Source organism: Peromyscus californicus, unplaced genomic scaffold, assembly GCF_007827085.1.
Source record: "Peromyscus californicus insignis strain IS unplaced genomic scaffold, ASM782708v3 Scaffold_8__1_contigs__length_139910024, whole genome shotgun sequence".
Taxonomy (NCBI): domain Eukaryota; kingdom Metazoa; phylum Chordata; class Mammalia; order Rodentia; family Cricetidae; genus Peromyscus; species Peromyscus californicus.
Genome location: NW_026294606.1, coordinates 19,491,283 through 19,509,327, shown reverse-complemented (window position 1 = coordinate 19,509,327; position 18,045 = coordinate 19,491,283). Strand labels below are relative to the sequence as shown.

Sequence of the window (18,045 nt, the reverse complement as noted above, 5' to 3'; positions counted from 1 at the left end):
ATTTTGTGAGACCATGAAGTACTGCTGACCACCGTGCTAGGTCTGTGGGTGGTTTCCTTAGGAGCGCCTTCTCGCCTTACCTTGCTCCCAACCAAATCAACCCTGGTGTCCTGTATTGCCGGAAATGCATCCAGCCTGCTGTCTTCTTCCTCCTCCTAACAGGACAGTTCCGTGACTCAGTAGTCCTAGCCAGGCGGACAGAACGCCCCCTTGTGGGGTCACAGTAGCCTGCCCTGTTACTGTGTCATCTGGAGCCATGCTTCTTTGAATTTGGATGTCAGTGCAGCCCTGCTTCTGAGATTGAAGGATGAGTTCCTTGGTTGTTTTTATTTGTTCCACTGCTGTGTTGTTGTTGATAGTTATTCCTCTTTCCAGTGAGGCAGCTTCTCCATTTTCCATCCAGGTGGTTAGAGTGATATGGTCTGCATTTAAATCCATGAGATGGATTTGTTGGCTGTAGTTTTGGTTTGTGTGTCTTGCACAGGCTAGGCAAGTGTTGTACCACTGAGCTACACAGTCCATATTCGATACACATTTACACTCATCTTCTTCTGAGATGAGCAGCCTCTGTGCCATGAGCAACTGTGGTTTCTGTGTTGGATGAGAGAATAAACTCCCTTGTAAATGAGAGTTAGGTTATGGGGAAGATGCTCTAAGCTCGCCTTAGCCCTGCCGACCCATCCCTCTCCCCTCTACCTTCTGTGTCGGTCCACAACGTGGGTCCCGTTGCATGCATCCTCCCCTATGCCATGGCTACCTCTTTCTTTCCTTCTGTTCAATTCTTGGTCACCTTCCTAAGGGATGGTCCCTCAATTTGCTTTGTCTCCTATTACTCAGCCATGACCTAGTGCCCAATAATGTTCATAGCTGTACACTAGCTACTTATTGCTCTAACCCTGGAGCCTGGTGGGAGCCCCTGATTGGGGAGGGGTTCCTCCTTTATGCCCTCCTTAACCATTTCCTCTACCCCATCACTGCCCAGGAGGCTGTGAGCTTGACCTGGCCTGCTTTTTCCGGCTGATTAATGAGATGGGCGGCATGCAGCAAGTGACTGACCTCAAAAAATGGAACAAACTAGCAGACATGCTGCGCATTCCTAAAACTGCCCAGGATCGGCTGGCCAAGCTGCAGGAGGCCTACTGCCAGTACCTGCTCTCCTATGACTCCTTGTCCCCTGAGGAGCACCGACGGCTGGAGAAGGAGGTGCTGATGGAGAAGGAGATCCTAGAGAAGCGCAAAGGGCCATTAGAGGGGCACACAGAGAATGACCATCACAAGTTCCACTCCCTGCCTCGCTTTGAGCCCAAAAATGGGCTCATCCATGGTGTTACACCCAGGAACGGCTTCCGTAGCAAGCTCAAGGAGGTGGGCCAGGCCCCACTCAAGACAGGCCGGCGGCGATTGTTCGCTCAGGAAAAAGAAGTGGTCAAAGAGGAGGAAGAGGACAAAGGTGTCCTCAATGACTTCCACAAGTGCATCTATAAGGTAAGAGGCTCTGTGGGCTGCCTATAACATGCAGGGTGGCTAGGAATAGTGTGTACCTTGCCCTGGGGGAGCCAGAGGAGGCTGACTGTTCTGCTGGGTGAGTGCTAGGACACTGTCTTAGTCTGTTTTAAGTTGCTGTGACTGAATATCACAGAGGAGAAAAAATAAAGGGAACTTTTTGCAATTGGTTCTGGAGGATGGGCTGTTTCTTATTAAGGTGCTAGCATTCGGTAAGTTTCATCATAGTATTTGACAACCTTGTGGAAGCACACAGAGAACAGTACCTTTCATGTTCCCATGGTACTGTCCCAGTGGTGATTTTACCATGTACTTTAGAGAGACATACACTCAGATTCTTGGGATAGCTGATGCCACCAACAGAATTTTGCCTGGTATAGCAATAATGGACAGTTGGACCTGCCTAGGGAGGCTGAGCAGTTAAGTAGCCAAGGATTCAGGTTTGAAGCTTGGCATCATTGGTTATGGGTGAGTTGTTTGCCTCCCCGGACTTTTCTGGCTCCCCTTAAATGCTGTGTGTTGTTTTACTTATGTTTGCATATCTTCCGGGACACAGCAGATGAGGTACATCTGTCGGTTCTGTGCCTCTGGGTCTGGCCTTTCCTCTAAGCACTGCTTTTCTCAGAGCTGCTCGGGCTGGGTTGTGAGCTCTGAGAATGCTTTCTCTCCCTCCTTACTCTGTGTTCCAAAAGGCCCGCTGACTTCCAGTTCCAGCCCATTGCTGTTAGGTCTTGGTGTAGGGAGCTGGAACAAAAAAATTAGAACACAAATCTCTCCATTAACAGCACAGAAGAGGTGGGAGAGAGAGATTGGAAAGTGGAATTACTTCTGATGTCCCAGTACGAATCCCCGCTGAAGAACAGTTTGCAGTGTTTCTTGGCTGCTGCTCCTCAAAACTTGGGGCTCCCCTCTCTTGGCCTGCTTGAGGGAAAGTGGGGAGAGTGAAAGGCACTCCAGGGCCTGCTTGTAGATGCTAAAATGTGAGCAAGTTGAAACCTCTGACCACTTCCCTGTGGTCTCTGTCTGGAATCCCTGAAGGGAAGAACTGTTGGCATCCGTCTTGATTTGGCTTTCTCCTGGTGCATGCACCTCCTAGGAGTGCTGAGTTAGATAGGTTTCTGCTGCACTGACTAGGTCAGTTACCATCTTTACTAGCTGTCTGCCAAGTTCCTGTGGCCATGTCATTTCAGGCTCCAACCTGTCCCGCTGGTTATGCTACCATAAACCATAGGGCCTCATGGAAGAGTTTGCCTTGTCCTGGGTCCTACTGCATCCCATTTGGAGGCTCGGCCTGACTAGCAGACCTCAGCTGCTGCCCAGGCTTCCAGCTTAGAGCTCTTCTGGGCTCTAGGCATTTCTATAGGTTTGTCTGTTAGTAGACTTCATCTGGTTCAACTCCTTGAGCTGCTACTGAGAACATCTCCCTATAGCCCACTCAGCTGTGCTGCTTCTGAAATTGCTTTTGTGAAAATGGAGAACTAACCTGGGGACTGAATGCTGCTTTGTTTGGTGTGTATCTTAAATGACTGGAAAGCTGTCCTCCCTTATTAATTAAAGCACTCATTAAATCCTGTGACTCCAAACCAGCACCTTCTGAAATGAGGTGTTCTCCGTTCTGTTTAAAGCCTGTGAGAGTGTGTCAGACCCAAGGAAGTTTTTCTTGTTTTTATAAACCTGCTTCGTCAAAGATATTTATTATTAGGTAGAATTGGAAAAACCTGATGTGCTTGACCAAAGGTGGATACCGCTTCTCACCACTGTGGGCACTGATGCTGACATGTGGCAGCACCAGCATGTCCATCATCCCTGCTTATTGTGCCTGCGATAGGTAGTGGGAAATCAGGTTTTCAGTGTACTTAGTTTATAGGAAGAGAAAGTTGGGAAAGATTTCAAGTTGCGAGGAAAGTCACTTTCTCAGCCTGAGAACTTCATCCAGAGCCCTGTCTTGCTGGAGAGCAAGCCGAAATTCTACGGTCTGCATGTTTACTGCTAGTTAGCACTCTGGAGGCAGAGTATGCAGGGATCACATACTTATGGGGATGCTGTCACGTACTGAGAACGCAGTGTGGCCTGTCCCCACAGGCAAGCCATTGGTCCGAGACCTGTGACAGATTTATGACTTGATATAAAGCCAAGGCTTACCTCTCTCTTAAGCTGTGCTCTTTGATGTTTTCTTTGTTTCAGGGAAGATCTGTTTCTCTAACAACTTTTTATCGAACAGCAAGAAACATCATGAACATGTGTTTCAGCAAGGAGCCTGCACCAGCAGAGATCGAGGTAGGTTGGTCAGCTCCACACAACCTCCTGGGACACTAGGAGAGGCCCTCAGGCTTGGTGTAGCATGAAAGGGCACACGGACTGGGGTTGTCCTGTGTGTCTGAACTGAACTGGAACATCCAGGCATTTTCTCTTGGGCCAAAATTAGTCGACTGAAGACTGGAATTCCATGGCCCCTGCTGGAGGACTCTGAGGGGCATGTCTGGGTTCCCATCACTGCTCTAGCTAGCAGTTTTCGTTCCCAGTAAACTGCCTCTTCCTATCCTCCCTGTGTGTTCTGGAGGAGAATGTTTGGAATTCCCTGAAGTCATGGTATGCTTTTCTCCTCTCCCGTTCTTCATGTAATGGGATTGGCAGGTGGCCATTTTTGTGCCATTGCCAGCTCTCTCCTTAGAGTTAGTGCAATGCTGGAAAGACAGTGAGCTCTTGTGTGCCCAATTAGTGGCTGGTAAGTGTGAGGTGCTGGAGGATGGAGCCAGTCCTGTTTGTTTACAGTCCCTGGCCAGAGCCCAAGAGAGACATAGGAACCCAGCAGGGGTCGGTTTGTAAAGGGAGAGAAGCCAGTTCAGATCCCTAGCTCAGAGCAGTTGTAGCTGGGAAGAGGAGAGTGTTGAAGGTATGGTTTTTCCCAATGAGCTCAGGGAAGAAAGTCTCAGGGCTTTGGAAGAAAATTCTGTTTTGCTGATCACACCCCTGTGACCTGGGGCTTGACATCCACTCTTAACTTCATGTTCAGCTCTGCCTAGGGTGGCCGTTACCTTGGACTGGTCTGACACTCATGTGACCATCACAGTTGCTTCTTGATGCCTCATGACACTGTGGCAGACATGCCAGATGAGAAGGTTCAGCTTTGACATCTGCAGGAGGTGCTGATGGTTATTACTGTCCATAGCTCATTTTACAGGCTTCTTCTATTCAGGAATTTTTTTTTTCTCTCAGAAAGACTAAATAGATATTTCCATAGCCATTACCTGAATATTTAAAAGCAAAAGTGAAGGTTTGCTGAAACTCAGTTTTCAGTTTGTGCCTGGCTGGTACCTTGGACTCTTATAAAAACAGCAGGCCTTTTTCTCTCTCCTGGTGGACAGTGACTGGATTTGGAATGAGTCGGTATGTGTGTGTTTGGGAAGTGCATGTAGAGGTACAATTTATATGGTTTTCAGGGATTACCCTGAGTATACTGAGGTCACTAGGCTCTTTGGCCTCCGTGCCTTGTTTGAGGCAAGGTTCACCACTGCCAGGCTGGGTGCCCTGTGAGCATATCTCCTTGCTAAATTGTCCTAGGTATGCTGAGATCACAGATGGACAGACACTATTGCATCCAATTTCACTTAGGCTTTGGGAATCCAAACTCAGGTCCAAACATTGAGTGAAAGTTGTTTAAATAAATATTTCTGTGAGATTGTCTCTTCACATTCTTGTACAACCATCAGTGACAACTGTCCCAAATCAAAGTTCAGTTCTCTGAACCCCTTGAAGACAAACTTTTCCCTCTGCCTGGCAGCTGCTGGTCTGCTTTCTCACTGTAGCACCTCCTGCACAGACTGACTGGATACGTCCCTGAGTGTGGTGTCTCAAGCTTCAGCCACAGTGGGTCAGGGGTCTAGCCGTTAAAGGCGGGAGTGCATAAACCACACTCAGTTACTCCACTCATCCTCACAGTCCGTAGGGGGGGTTTCTCCTGATAGTGCTTGACAGTGCTCTCATCCCAGAGGTCAAAAGCCTCCAACCCTCAGATGTGACAGCACCATTGCCTTAGGTGCTGAGGGAGCTGCTCATGGGAATTTCCTCCCAGACACCTTGTTCTGTATAGTGTTCCAACTGTCTTGGGCTTCATGTACCACATAGGAAATGACTGGCCTTCCTCTTCTCTACAGCAAGAGTACTGGAGGTTAGTGGAAGAGAAGGACTGTCATGTGGCAGTCCACTGCGGAAAGGTGGACACTAATACTCATGGCAGCGGGTTCCCGGTGGGAAAATCAGAGCCCTTTTCAAGGTAATGGTCTAGACTCTTGTCCATATTTTGGGGACTAGATAGTGCCCTTCCTCACCAGCTTGTTACAGCCCCCATCTTTCCCTCTGCAGGCATGGATGGAACCTCACCGTCCTCCCCAATAACACAGGGTCCATCCTTCGTCACCTTGGTGCTGTGCCTGGTAAGTATGACCATAAACGCCCTTCTGTTCCCACTTTCATAGCAAAAGCAGGCCCAAGCTGGTTCTTTTAAGCACTGGTAGAGAGGCCTGGGATCTTAGGTGCAGAATACATGTAGTGACATTTTAACATTGGGAGAGAGGGAGAAAGTTTGCATTTGAAGTCTGAGAAAATGTGGACCCCACTTGGTAAACAAGTCTGGGGAGCCTAGTTTAACTTGGAGTATTAAAAAGGGCTTTTCCAAACTGAATTGACTCCTAAAGGCTGTTTTTTGCTAGCAGCCACAATAAATGGGCTAAGAAGTGAAGACTGCTTCTGCAGACTTAGGCACAGGCATTCCATGGAGGTTCTGGTTGCTGTGGATTCTTTCTCAGGCTTCTGAGACTCCCTCTGCCTAGCCAGGAAGGAACCTTGTATCTCACCCTGCTCACTGTGGACAGAGGCACTTATGCCAGACCTCTGTAGCCCTGGGGCTTTACACATTCATTCTCAGCTCTAAGGGTCAACAAGCTACCCAGCCAGAATGCGACAATAGTGGATTCATTTCTGTGTAGCAAGTGAGGAGGGGCAGGCACCTTTTTCTTGCTGTGTTATATCTGGGAGAGGCAGAACCCCATTTTTTCCCTGGCTGACACTTTTAATGGCTGTCCCTCTGAAGCACGGTTGCTCTAAAATGACATCTCTTCTCTTACTTTGTAGGAGTGACTATTCCCTGGCTAAATATTGGCATGGTCTTTTCTACCTCATGCTGGTCTCGAGACCAAAATCACCTTCCATATATTGACTACTTACACACTGGTGCTGACTGCATTTGGTGAGTACTGACCCACAGCAGCAGGTGCAGCTAGCTGCCCTAGGCATCCCAAGCAACTGGTGCTGTGAAGGGCCTGATCTTGCAGCAGCTGGAAGACATGATGCACTTTTTCCCTAGCCAGGGCCCAGGCTCTCTACTTGTGCCACAAAGGTTGCAAAGTGGCAGAAGAGGTTTTCTGTTCTTGGCCTGTTGTGATGTTCTCTTGTGAATTGCCTCCTTAGCCGGCTTCCCTGCTGGGACCCCATTATGTGTTGTGGAATTCCGAGTTGATTTCATGGCAGCCTTCCTAGAGTGCCATGGGGAGATGGTCTGGCTGGGCAGCTTCATCTGAGTAGCCTTTTGCAAGAGCTCCAGAGCTAGTCTACCCACACACCAGATGATGCATTGTCAGAACTGTGGACCTCTGCATAGTGCAGTGTGTTCTCTTCGTTGGTCCTCTGAGCTCTGGTTTCTGTGTTGATAACAGCAGCAGATGGGGGTCGACTGCATATACTATGATGTCCCATCTCATACTCTTAACAGCTTGCTGGTCCCAGTCATTTCCACTAACTGATAATTGCCCTAATGGGCTGATGAAATATTCTTTATTAAGTAAACGGAATCTTCAACTGATGTCTCCTCTCCTCAGGAGCCCCATGTGAGCAGCTGTCTGCTAGTGTGGGGTACAGGTTGTTCATGACCTAATGAGCAAGGAGGGGTCTGTGTGTTGTATGCTCTGCAGTGTGTTGTGGGGCCTGCTGGGGTGAGGCTGGTGATATGGAGCCAGAGGGAAGATTGTAGCTGTGGAATGCTTTCTTATAGAACCCAGGGATAGCACCACCCATAATAGGCTGGGTCCTCCTCCATCAATCACTAATTAAGAAAATGCCTTACATGCCTGCCTCCAGCTGGATCTTATGGAGGCATTTTCTTAACTGAAGTTCCTTCCTCTCAGATGTGTCAAGTTGACATAAAACTATCCAGCACTGCGAGTGTGAAGTGGCCCATGCAGTTTATTTTTAATAGCTTAGAGGTGTGAGCTGTTTAATGTGTTCATATCCTTGGGCTCATGAAAGTGGAGCCAGAGGTTGTACGGCACATGGTTTTCTTACATGTAATTTATGTTAGAAACTCAGTATTTCTGGTATGAATCAGTAATGGCTTTGAAATGATAGAAACATTTAAGAAAAATGTGAATGGTACCTTCCCTTAGCAATTGAGATGAAGATTTGCCACAGAGATAAAATTGCAAAATAGACAGTTGAGTGTTGGGGTAGCTGGTCAAGCTTGTGGAATTGTGTCTGTGTGAAGCTGAGGGAGGAGGAGCTCCTGACAAGTACCACTGGTGCCCAACAGCCCTGTCTCCCATGTTCTCAGTGGTGGTAAGGGGATCTGATGGCTTCAGCAGCCCCAGGTCCTTTTAACATCCCAGTCTACCATGGGATAGCCATTTGCCCAGGCAAGTCATTCAGACAGCTGACCCTGCCCTGCAGCTCATAAGTAGGCTTCTGTTCACCATACTTTTGCTTATAACTTATGTGACCCAGGAGGTCATTGTGGTACAATTGGCACTTTCTTGATGCTGGGCTACTTGAGGCATTGAGATAGTGCCAGGAAAATGTTCAACCTCTGTTATTGCTGTATGGTCTAGATTTGACTAAGTCACCTACATTTACAGCCTTTTCTCCCACTTTGGTCTCCATAAGCTGTGATATATATGTCCCTGACCCACAACTTTCCTCAGGGTCACTCTGTGCTCCCATGTAGGCCTCTACCCTCCTTCTCTTGTGTGTTTTAGTAACCACAATTCCCTCAAGCTGGGTTCTGACACACTGGTAGAGAGAATGAGAGTTCTCCAGGTCTCTGTTGACTTTCCTAGTTTCCTAGCCATTGTAGCCTTGGCTGGGGAAATGAGCTGTGCACCGGGCTTGGCCCCTTCCCAGGTCTCTTCCTGGCCTGCAGCTCCAGGTCTCCCGTGGTTGCCTTGGCTCGGGGAATCCCATGTACCCATGCTGTCTGGTCAGGAGCAGTATCACTAGACCATTCTTTGCAGTGTTAGAAAACTCACATAAGCTGAGGGGTTTGCAGTTGTGTTTGTTTCTGGTTTTGGTTTGAAGGCTTTTTGGCTCACCTTGTGGGTCAGATCTGCATAAAGTGAGCCTAATATATAAGGCGGTGCCTGTGGTTTGGCTTTGTGCTGGGCAAAAGCAGCCAACAGCGATAGAGCAAGGCACTGGGCCAGCACCCCAGCTGCCCTGACGCTGGTCAGTGCCAAAAGTGGTCCCACCAAATGTCTCGTGTGTTTCCAATGTCCCAGGTATTGCATTCCTGCTGAGGAGGAGAACAAGCTGGAGGACGTGGTCCACACCCTGCTGCAGGCCAATGGTACCCCAGGGCTGCAGATGCTGGAGAGCAATGTCATGGTAGGTCTGTTGTCCACCTACACAGCAGGGGCTGTGGGTCCTCTGGGGACAGAAATTTATTTTGTTGTCAGCCCCTGACAATGCTGGGTGGGGATAGGAAGTGCTCCAAAAGTGTTGTAGGCCTAAAAAGGAGCTGCGTGCTTACCATGGTCCCTGCCCTGCAGAAACTTCTTAGACTACCATTGACCTGTTTCATGATTGTTTTGTTATTTTCTGAAGGAGAATTCGGAGAATTCTAATGTGGTTCTTCGAGCAGGCCCTCCATTGGGGTTCCTGGCAAGTGTCCTTATGCCATGGGACAGAGGGTTTGTCTGGCTGTTCAAGGAGGGGCATGTTTCTCAGTTGACATTATCTCCCCAGATCTCCCCAGAGGTGCTGTGTAAAGAGGGGATCAAGGTCCACAGGACTGTACAGCAGAGTGGGCAGTTTGTTGTCTGCTTCCCGGGGTCCTTTGTGTCCAAAGTATGTTGTGGCTACAGCGTCTCAGAAACAGTGCACTTTGCTACCACCCAGTGGACAAGTATGGGCTTCGAGACTGCCAAGGTAAGCAGTGCAGGTGTCCCACAGGCATTGTGTATAAATCCTGATTCACTGAGTGTGAAGTTCATGTTGGAAAACCTTAGCCTTTGAGATCTTTTCACTGCATTGTTGGGGGTGGAGATCCTCAAGAGAGGGCTGGAAGTTTTCTCCAGGAAAGAAAGTTTTTGAGGTTTTTATCATGAAGACTCTTGATTTCCATTACTGGCCATCCCACAGTTGTGGGGAGGCCAGACAGACAGATATACACAGGGTAAACACTGGACCTGCATATGTAGAACATCTCTGTCCATTCTGAGATGTGATGCTAAGAATGGAATCTGGTGATGTTCTCCAGGTAAGCAAAGTGGCGGCACAGCTAATAGCGATAATCCAAATCCAAGTGCCACTTTAGAAATTAACAGGGCCTACCTGCCACTAGGAACCCTGGCTGCTCATCACTCATGGAAATAGATCCTTTGTAAAGGTGACTCCTCTTTCAGGAGATGAAGCGCCGCCATATAGCTAAGCCATTCTCCATGGAGAAGTTGCTCTACCAGATTGCACAAGCAGAAGCAAAAAAGGAAAATGGTCCCACCCTCAGTACCATCTCAGCCCTTCTGGACGAGCTCAGGTACTGTAGACCCAGGTCCCAAGACTTCAGGGGATTACAGGACAGGGCTGAATAAGCAGGTGGCAGTTCCCAGAACTGCAGGACCCCTGAGGCTTAGGTGTGAAGCCCTTTTTGTTCTGTTCTGTTTTTCCTATTGTCTTCCTGCATTATAGTGGGACTCTGAAGCTCTTGGTGAGCCAATATGAAGAGTGTGATCTCAAGCTGTCATTCCTCTGTGGTCACTGCTGGACTAGCCTTTCTGTATTTCTTTGCTGTAGGCTCTCTTGGCAGATACAGACACACATACCATAGAGTATGTAGGCAGCAATATCACCTGACTATGGTGTGGGGCTGGTTTGTCCCCTTTAGTCGGCTCAGCTTGTGTCCCACTCAGGCCAGTCAGTCACTGAATGTGTATGTGTATTGTACATGGTTCTCTGTGTTGAACTCTTACCTCACCTGAATCCTCATGAGGCTTCTCCCTCTCCAGGGCTTCTTATACTGTTGGTGGGAAGCATAGAGATGTCCACCAGCTAGATAAAGTCTTCAAGGGTAGGGTCAGCAAATAGGTAAAAATCCTTGGCTTGGAGCAAGAATATCTGTAATCTTAAGCAAAATCCAGTCACCCCATGGCTTTGAGGCTTACCTGCCCCTTGTCTGAGCCCCTGGCTGGGGCTTTAGGAAGGTTTGCTGGGCTTCTCACACCATGGCCTGTCTGTGTTCTCTTGGAGGGCAAGTCTAGTCCAGAGAGGTCATGGCATGTTCTCTGGAAGGGGAACAGGTGTCCACTGTGGGCACGCAACCTTCTCATGGTGCCTGCCACTTGCCTGGACAGGGATACGGAGCTGCGGCAGCGCAGGCAGCTGTTTGAGGCCGGCCTTCACTCTTCCGCCCGCTATGGCAGCCATGATGGCAACAGCACGGTGGCGGATGGGAAGAAAAAGCCTCGAAAGTGGCTGCAGCTGGAAACGTCAGAGAGGAGGTGCCAGATCTGTCAGCATTTGTGCTACCTGTCCATGGTGAGTCTGTCTGCATGGGAGCTCAGTGCAAACCTACCAAATCTACCGACCATGGGCTCCAACACTAAGCCTTCCTCCAGCTCCTCAGAGCATGGTAGCAGGAATGTGGTCAGCTGGCCACAGTAAGCCACGATGTGTCTGTGGTTCGGAAATCAAGAGGAATGCTGGTGCCCCACCCACCCCACCCCTCTACTATTTATTCTGCTTATGGCCCCACCCATTGATAGTAGCACCCACATTCAATTAAACCTTTTGGAAAATACCCCCATACATACCCAGAGCTATTTCCTCTGTGATTCTGAATTCTGTCAGAACCACAAAGATTTACCTTGATGGCTTTTATCAATGCTAATAACTTGCATTGTTCCAAACTGCTTTGTTTGTGATTAGTCCTTGGAGTCCTTGAAAGGGGCAACCTGTTCCTTTTTATCCTTTTGTTTGCATGGAGGCTTCTGAGAAAAAGCCTTAAAAGGCCCAACAAATATTTGCACCCAAGTGTTAGGGTGCAACCAACAATGAGCCTAACATTGTTGCTATTTCTTTTAACACACAGATGATAGGACTTGAGGTCTTCATAAAGAATGAGAATACACAGGCCCTTATAGGCTCCAAATGTCAGTGTCTTTTCACGTGACCTCAGGTAGCAGGGCTCATGCTTGGTAGGCAACAGCATGCAGGTCCCCTTGGGTACTGAACTTTAGGAGCCTGGCAAACATAGTTTGGTCAGAAACTCCCCAAATGTTTTGTCCCATCTCTATGATGAGGTGCTCAGGGAATCTCTAACACATAACTGGAGGGGGCTTGGAAAGCTAAGGCAAGGGGCCGCTCACTCCCTCCCCCACTTGTTGAAGACCCTGTTGCAGGGTTTCTTATCAGTTTGTACTGTTGTGAGTCACTGACCCCTAGCTTGGGCAGATGTGTGGACAGGCCTCCTTAAACTCAGTTTGTACTCTTTTCTTACAGGTGGTACAGGAGAACGAGAATGTCGTCTTCTGTCTGGAGTGTGCACTGCGCCATGTGGAGAAACAGAAGTCTTGCCGTGGGCTGAAGCTGATGTACCGCTATGATGAGGTCAGTTCTGACTTGGGCAGGGCCTTGGGTGCCACAGAGGCCTCCTTTGCACAGATTACATTAGCTCAGGGCCTAGCCATGCTTGCAGGATGGAGGCTGAAAGGCAGCCACTGTGACTTAAGATGGATGTGGCCATTCATATCTAGACTGGACTGGAGAGATGGTAGCTTGAGTCATGCTGGGTTCTCAGATCCTCAGTGCCCTCAGCCTCTCTCCACATCCTTCCTGTTCAAAGTGCCAGATTCTGTGCTTGTTCCATTTAGCAAGTTTGCTTCTTGCACAGGAGATGCCTGACCCCAGAGATGGCCCTTCACCTGCCTTGATACTACAGTTTGGGAAGTAACTCTCTACCTTCACAATTACTCAAGTTCTCCCCAGAGCATTTCCTCTGGCTCCCGAGCCTGTTAAATGTGGATCAGAGAGAGTTGCCACCAGGGCCCTTTCTGGCACAGCTGTGATTGCCTAGTGGCTGCACTTGGATACTCTTCCCCTGTGGTGGTTCTGCACACAACAGAATGATTGTCTGCCTCCCTGGCCAGGCAACTCCTATAGCTTTCTCCCACGTTGCCTTTCTGGCTGGGATGATATTATCCTAAGGGTGACACTGGCCTTCAGCGTGGCACTGCTCTAACAACCTGCCTTGCTTCTCTTGAACGTGTGCAGCCACTGGCTATGCTAGCCAGCAGGACATTTAAGTACAAGGTACTGGTTCCCAGGGTTCACACTGCACCTTACTAAGGCAATGGAGTACTGTGCTTGGCCTAGGTTCTAGCCTTAGAATAGAGGGTAGTTGAAGTGGAACCCACATGAGATACCGAATATGAATTTCAGCCTCCCCTGATTCTTGTCTGTACAGCCAGGAGACATGCGGAAGGAGCTGCCAGGGGGACTTTTGTGGCTGTGGACTATGTGCTGTTGTGGGAAGGGACCATTTGAGCACCAGGGGATGAGTCCCATATCTGCCTTGCAGACTGACCACTGAGAGCTGGGGGTGGGGGGGGGTGGTCATGCTCCTTGCATGATGTAGACACCTGCCACTGCCCATGGCTGCCCCCTTACCCACCACTGATTCCATGCCCTCTGTTCATAGTGGAATGTTTTAGGTTCGGGGCCATGTGCGATCCACACTGTCTCCACAGCTTCATACACTCTTTCTCGTGTTTCACTCCTTGCAGCAATGAGCAAGGGGCAGCTGGCCACTGTTCTTAATTTCTGGATTTTTCTGTCTCTCTCTCCTACCTCCAACTATTTGATGCAGGTCCAGGAGATGGCCTGTCTCCTGGATGGAACTCTTTTCAAAAATATATTTTAAGGTACATATATGGGGATGCAAGTACACTAGCTGTCGAAGGCCTTCGATTCCCTGGAGCTGGAGTTACAAGGCAGCTGTGAGCAGTAGTGGGTGTTGGAAGCCCAGCTCCTCCTGTAAGAGGGAGGTATATATACTCTGAGCAACCACAAGGTCTCTAGCCCCAGGAAGTTTCCTTAGGTGTCATCCTGAGCTGCTCACAAGTCTTCTGCATCTCTGAATCCTAAAGCTGTTTAGAAAGCCTGCCAATGTCTGCTGCCGCACACTCCCAAGTCCTCATGCTAAGGTGATGCTTGTTGCCTGGGACCCTCTGCTCCACTAATTTCATGCTGTCTGTCTGTCGTCCTGGCAGGAGCAGATCATCAGTTTGGTCAACCAGATATGTGGCAAAGTGTCTGGCAAACACGGCGGCATTGAGAACTGTCTCAACAAACCCACACCAAAAAGAGGCCCCCGCAAGAGAGCGACCGTGGACGTGCCGCCATCTCGGCTGCCATCCTCCTGAAGATGCCGAACCCATGGTCACTTATATATTTTTTGTAATTACTATATTCTAGTTTGGAGTACTTGCTGTAGGATACAAGCTGTCTTTGCACTAGCTCTAACGAAGAATTTCTTCTGGTTTTAGAGAACTGATTTTGTTTTAGCATTAAACTGTTGACGTTTTTGTACGTAGATATCTAGATATTGCAGTCAGGTTTGGAAGCTGCCGTACACTCACTGTTCAAAACCTTTGAGGGGCTGTATTAATTTGTATTGCCCCCATGGCTGACAAAAGCCTTTTTTTGTTGTTGTTTTTTGTTTTGTTCGTTTTTGTTTGGTTTGGTAACTGTTGGAGAATAAAGGCTTTTTAACCCATTTTTGAAGAGGGTGAAGTTTGGAGAGCAAATTTGAAAACCATCAGTCACATGAGCAGATTTTTATAGATCGGGAAAGGGATAGAAGACACACACACACACACACACACACACACACACACACACACACACACACACACAAAGAAACTTGAATGGCTTTACTTCGGCTGTCTTTTCTTCTGTCTTGTGCAAGGGGAGTTTGTAACTTTTGGAACCGGAGCGCCTCGTTTGTGTAGCTGGGCGGTTATGGCAGCTGAAGGCAAATGTGAGGTTTGAGTGACTGTTCTCATACCAGCACATCACTATGCATCCGTTGGAGGAAGAGAGAGGACGAAGACAAAGACTGCCTGCCTTGGAGGGTCACTGAGGGAGACCTGTGCCTGATTTCATTAGGAAATCCATTCTGTTATTTTTTGGTGCTGTTGGCTACTTTATCAAAATAAATAAATAAATAAATAAATAAAAACCACAAAAAAGAAGTCAGCGAACCCTTCAGATAGCATCCTTGAGGAAAAGGAAACCAGTAGTTGACTGTCAGTGCTTCCTGTTGTCGGCGTCGTCGTCGTCAGTGCGATCTCCTGACATTCCACCTCTGCTTGTCCACTCACACATCAGCATTAACCTGCGTGGAAACCACACCTGGAGCCACTAAGTCCGCAGTTCTTTCCGAATGTGAAACTACATCTGTGCTCATCTTGTCTATTTTTTCTCTTCATGTTTTAACAAAAAAGAAAAAAAAAAAAAAAGAATCCTTTGTACATACTCCTGTAAATTGTTTTAAATACTTGAGCCTTTTCTTGGTGGGGGGAGGGGAGGGGTGAGAAAAGATGAAGAAAAGCCTTACATTTCAGTTTCTTCATCGGCTGGATTGGATGCTTACAGGGTTTTTCTTGTAACATTTCTAAGTGCTGCTTACATCACTCAACAACAACAAAACATGGTCATGGAGTAGCTGTTGCCCTTCTCCGGTTGTGTGTACAGTATGTGTGGAATAAAAAAGGGAACCTGTTTTCACAAGCTGTTCTTTGTTTCATAATTGGATCAGTCCGAAGCTACCCAGACTGCACTGAGCTTGCCAGTGGTGAGTGCCAGGAACGTCCCAGGATCCACGTTGGTGGTCGCTGTTGCAGAAGACTCAACTGTTGGCATATTTAACGGTTACATGACAGTCGAGTGTTTTCCCATGTGCTTGTCCAGTTTCTATGGCCTTGCTGTGTACTTTCCCTCTCTGACAGTAAACTCGCCTATGGCTTACAGTCTGACATTTAATTTATTAGCGCTGCTCTGCACCCTCCCTCCTCAAGGGAGGACCTCGTGTGGTTGGTTTATTGCCAGTTTTGTTTACTTTTCAGGTTTGTACTACAAGGTTTAATAATAAAAACGAGTTTTTTGGACATTTCTGTCTGTCTTGTGGAAAGTGAGGGAAGGGATGGGCTTTCTTCTCTGGTCAGTGGGGCCGAGGCTGCAGGTCTTCCTTCTGGCCAGGGAGTGGAGCTACTGAGGCATTTTCGTGTGACTGCTTAGCTACTCACTGTGGCTCTGGTGGGGACAGGAGCTACTGCCCTGGGGACCTTTCCTGTGGGGCTCAAGTTTATTTCTGCTGAGGTCCAGGTGTTCTCTTGTAGTGACAGCAGGCTTTGACCTGAAGATGATTCAGCTGATGGGGTACAAAAGAAGTTTTTCAGATCCCAGCTTGACCTGACATGTTAGCAGAGTTTTTTCCGTTGTTACACCAGGGCATGAAGCCCACCACATGGCCAGGGCCAGGTCCTGTCCCCTCCAAGGCCCTCCCTCCTCAGTGGCCCTCCATACCTGGGTTCCTTTAGGAATGCTTGGTCATATCAGCTGTGAGCACCTGTCCAGGCAGGAGCTGTTTTGTACAACCCCACATACTCACCCACAGCTTAATGTTTAGTCTATAGCTTTATTGAGTGTTCTTCTCTAATGGTTCTCACATACCATTAGCAATGTGTAAAACCAAAAACCTCTAAAGAACCCGGCTTTGCAGGAGGATTCTGCACACAGCTGGCAAAGTCACTTAAGTGTCCTGAGTTGAGTCACTGTCATCACTGACACCTGGGGTGGATTTTCTGTCAGTGTGTAATGTGACCAAGGCAGTGTCCACCTGTACCTCCTCCTCATCAGACTGGATGAGGGGGGCATCAACGGTGTCCAGATCAGTGCCCACAGAGGGTGAGGCAGGTGGCTGGAGTGCTGATTCTGAGGGATTTGGAATCTGAAGAGTCATTTCATTCTGACAGGGGTTGGATTCAAGCTCTGTTGAAGAAAGTAGAAAAGGCCTCTGAGGTATTGCAGTTGGGAACTGCTACTGAGGACAACTGTCTGAGGCTACACTACAGGGCTGCCTTCTTCCCATTACCACTTCCGGGGGGTTCTCCCTGCAGGAGCCACAGGTGAGCAAGCTGGCTGACCCTCTGGTCTGTGCTCACTCAGTTAAGCACCTGTGATACTAGAAAAGCCCAAGAACTCTTGAAAACCCCATCAGACCCTTAGCACTGTGCTAAAAGGGTAAGGGCACGTGCTAAAGGCCATGCGCGACCTAGACAATGAATGCTACAGCTCCGTCAATCCCTGCACACTGGTGCTGAGATGAATTCAGAATTAGAGCCTCCAGCGGTTCTCCAGTTTTACTAGAACTTAACGACTGTGACTAAATCATTCCAGAGGGCTGAGGAGGTTCCGTGAAGTCAGAGGAATCCGGACCCTCAGTACTGTGGGGCCTATACCTGAGGCCTGAGGGTTGCTCCTCTCCTGTACATGAAAGAAACAAACACTGGCTAGTCAGAAAAGCTGCTCAGGTTTAAGGGTGCAAGCCCACAGTCCTGAAGGTCTTGGTGAGCATGAAACAAGAGTGTCATAAGTGGTATTCCACACACTCCTGCTTAGGAAGGGCAGAGGTACCGCGCTCCCAATCCAGTGTCATCTGCCACCTGAGGCCCCCCACCCCCACCCCTCACTGGAGGCAGTGGAGCTGGATATTTAAACTTAGCACAGTGAACAGTCTGCATTTCATTTGCCTTATCTACATGTGGAAAAATGGGTCCATGAAAGATGATGAGTTTAAGAGATTTGACATTGCTCTCTGGTGGTGACTCTTACCTAAACCAGGGGACAGCACAATGTTCTCCTCTCCGCTGGAGTTCAAGAAGACATCCAGAGCCTCCTGGTCAGAGATGTCCATCAGGTCCATCTGTTCCAGCATGTCCACATTTACCTCCATTGATGACATGCTGCCCATGGGCTCTGAGAATAAAAGAAATTACACCTTTTTTTCCTTTTCATGTAAATGTTGAGTTTCATTATTAGGCTAATTACACTATTTTGTCCTAGCTCCTGCAATCATCAAGTGACATTAAATCTGTCCTAAGTCATCTTTCATTACCTAGCCCCTTGTTTGCAGGTGGTATTTGAAACAGGGTGCTCCTGTAGCATGCAGGGGTAGGTAGGAACTCTTTCAATGGGCCAATAGGAAGTTGACATTTTCATAGC

At 48.4% G+C, this 18,045-nt stretch overlaps 2 protein-coding genes across 11 annotated transcripts in view; one reads left to right on the top strand and one right to left on the bottom strand.

Annotated features, from left to right (window-relative positions):
• The window catches only part of Jarid2 (jumonji and AT-rich interaction domain containing 2), a 187,252-nt gene extending 171,323 nt beyond the window's left edge, over positions 1–15,929 (top strand). For all 7 annotated transcript variants that reach the window (XM_052729573.1, XM_052729572.1, XM_052729574.1 and 4 more), the window contains 11 exons: positions 983–1,485; positions 3,688–3,780; positions 5,658–5,776; positions 5,866–5,936; positions 6,634–6,748; positions 9,045–9,150; positions 9,511–9,693; positions 10,170–10,300; positions 11,115–11,298; positions 12,262–12,369; positions 14,031–15,929. In XM_052729573.1, coding sequence (XP_052585533.1) covers positions 983–1,485; positions 3,688–3,780; positions 5,658–5,776; positions 5,866–5,936; positions 6,634–6,748; positions 9,045–9,150; positions 9,511–9,693; positions 10,170–10,300; positions 11,115–11,298; positions 12,262–12,369; positions 14,031–14,183 — 1,766 coding nt within the window. In that variant the 3' untranslated portion in view covers positions 14,184–15,929. The remainder of the gene's footprint in view (positions 1–982; positions 1,486–3,687; positions 3,781–5,657; positions 5,777–5,865; positions 5,937–6,633; positions 6,749–9,044; positions 9,151–9,510; positions 9,694–10,169; positions 10,301–11,114; positions 11,299–12,261; positions 12,370–14,030) is intronic.
• A 510-nt stretch (positions 15,930–16,439) lies between these two features.
• Positions 16,440–18,045, bottom strand: part of Dtnbp1 (dystrobrevin binding protein 1) — a 130,127-nt gene continuing 128,521 nt past the window's right edge. For all 4 annotated transcript variants that reach the window (XM_052729580.1, XM_052729578.1, XM_052729579.1 and 1 more), the window contains 2 exons: positions 17,656–17,799; positions 16,440–16,812 (listed from right to left, as the gene is read on the bottom strand). In XM_052729580.1, coding sequence (XP_052585540.1) covers positions 16,574–16,812; positions 17,656–17,799 — 383 coding nt within the window. In that variant the 3' untranslated portion in view covers positions 16,440–16,573. The remainder of the gene's footprint in view (positions 16,813–17,655; positions 17,800–18,045) is intronic.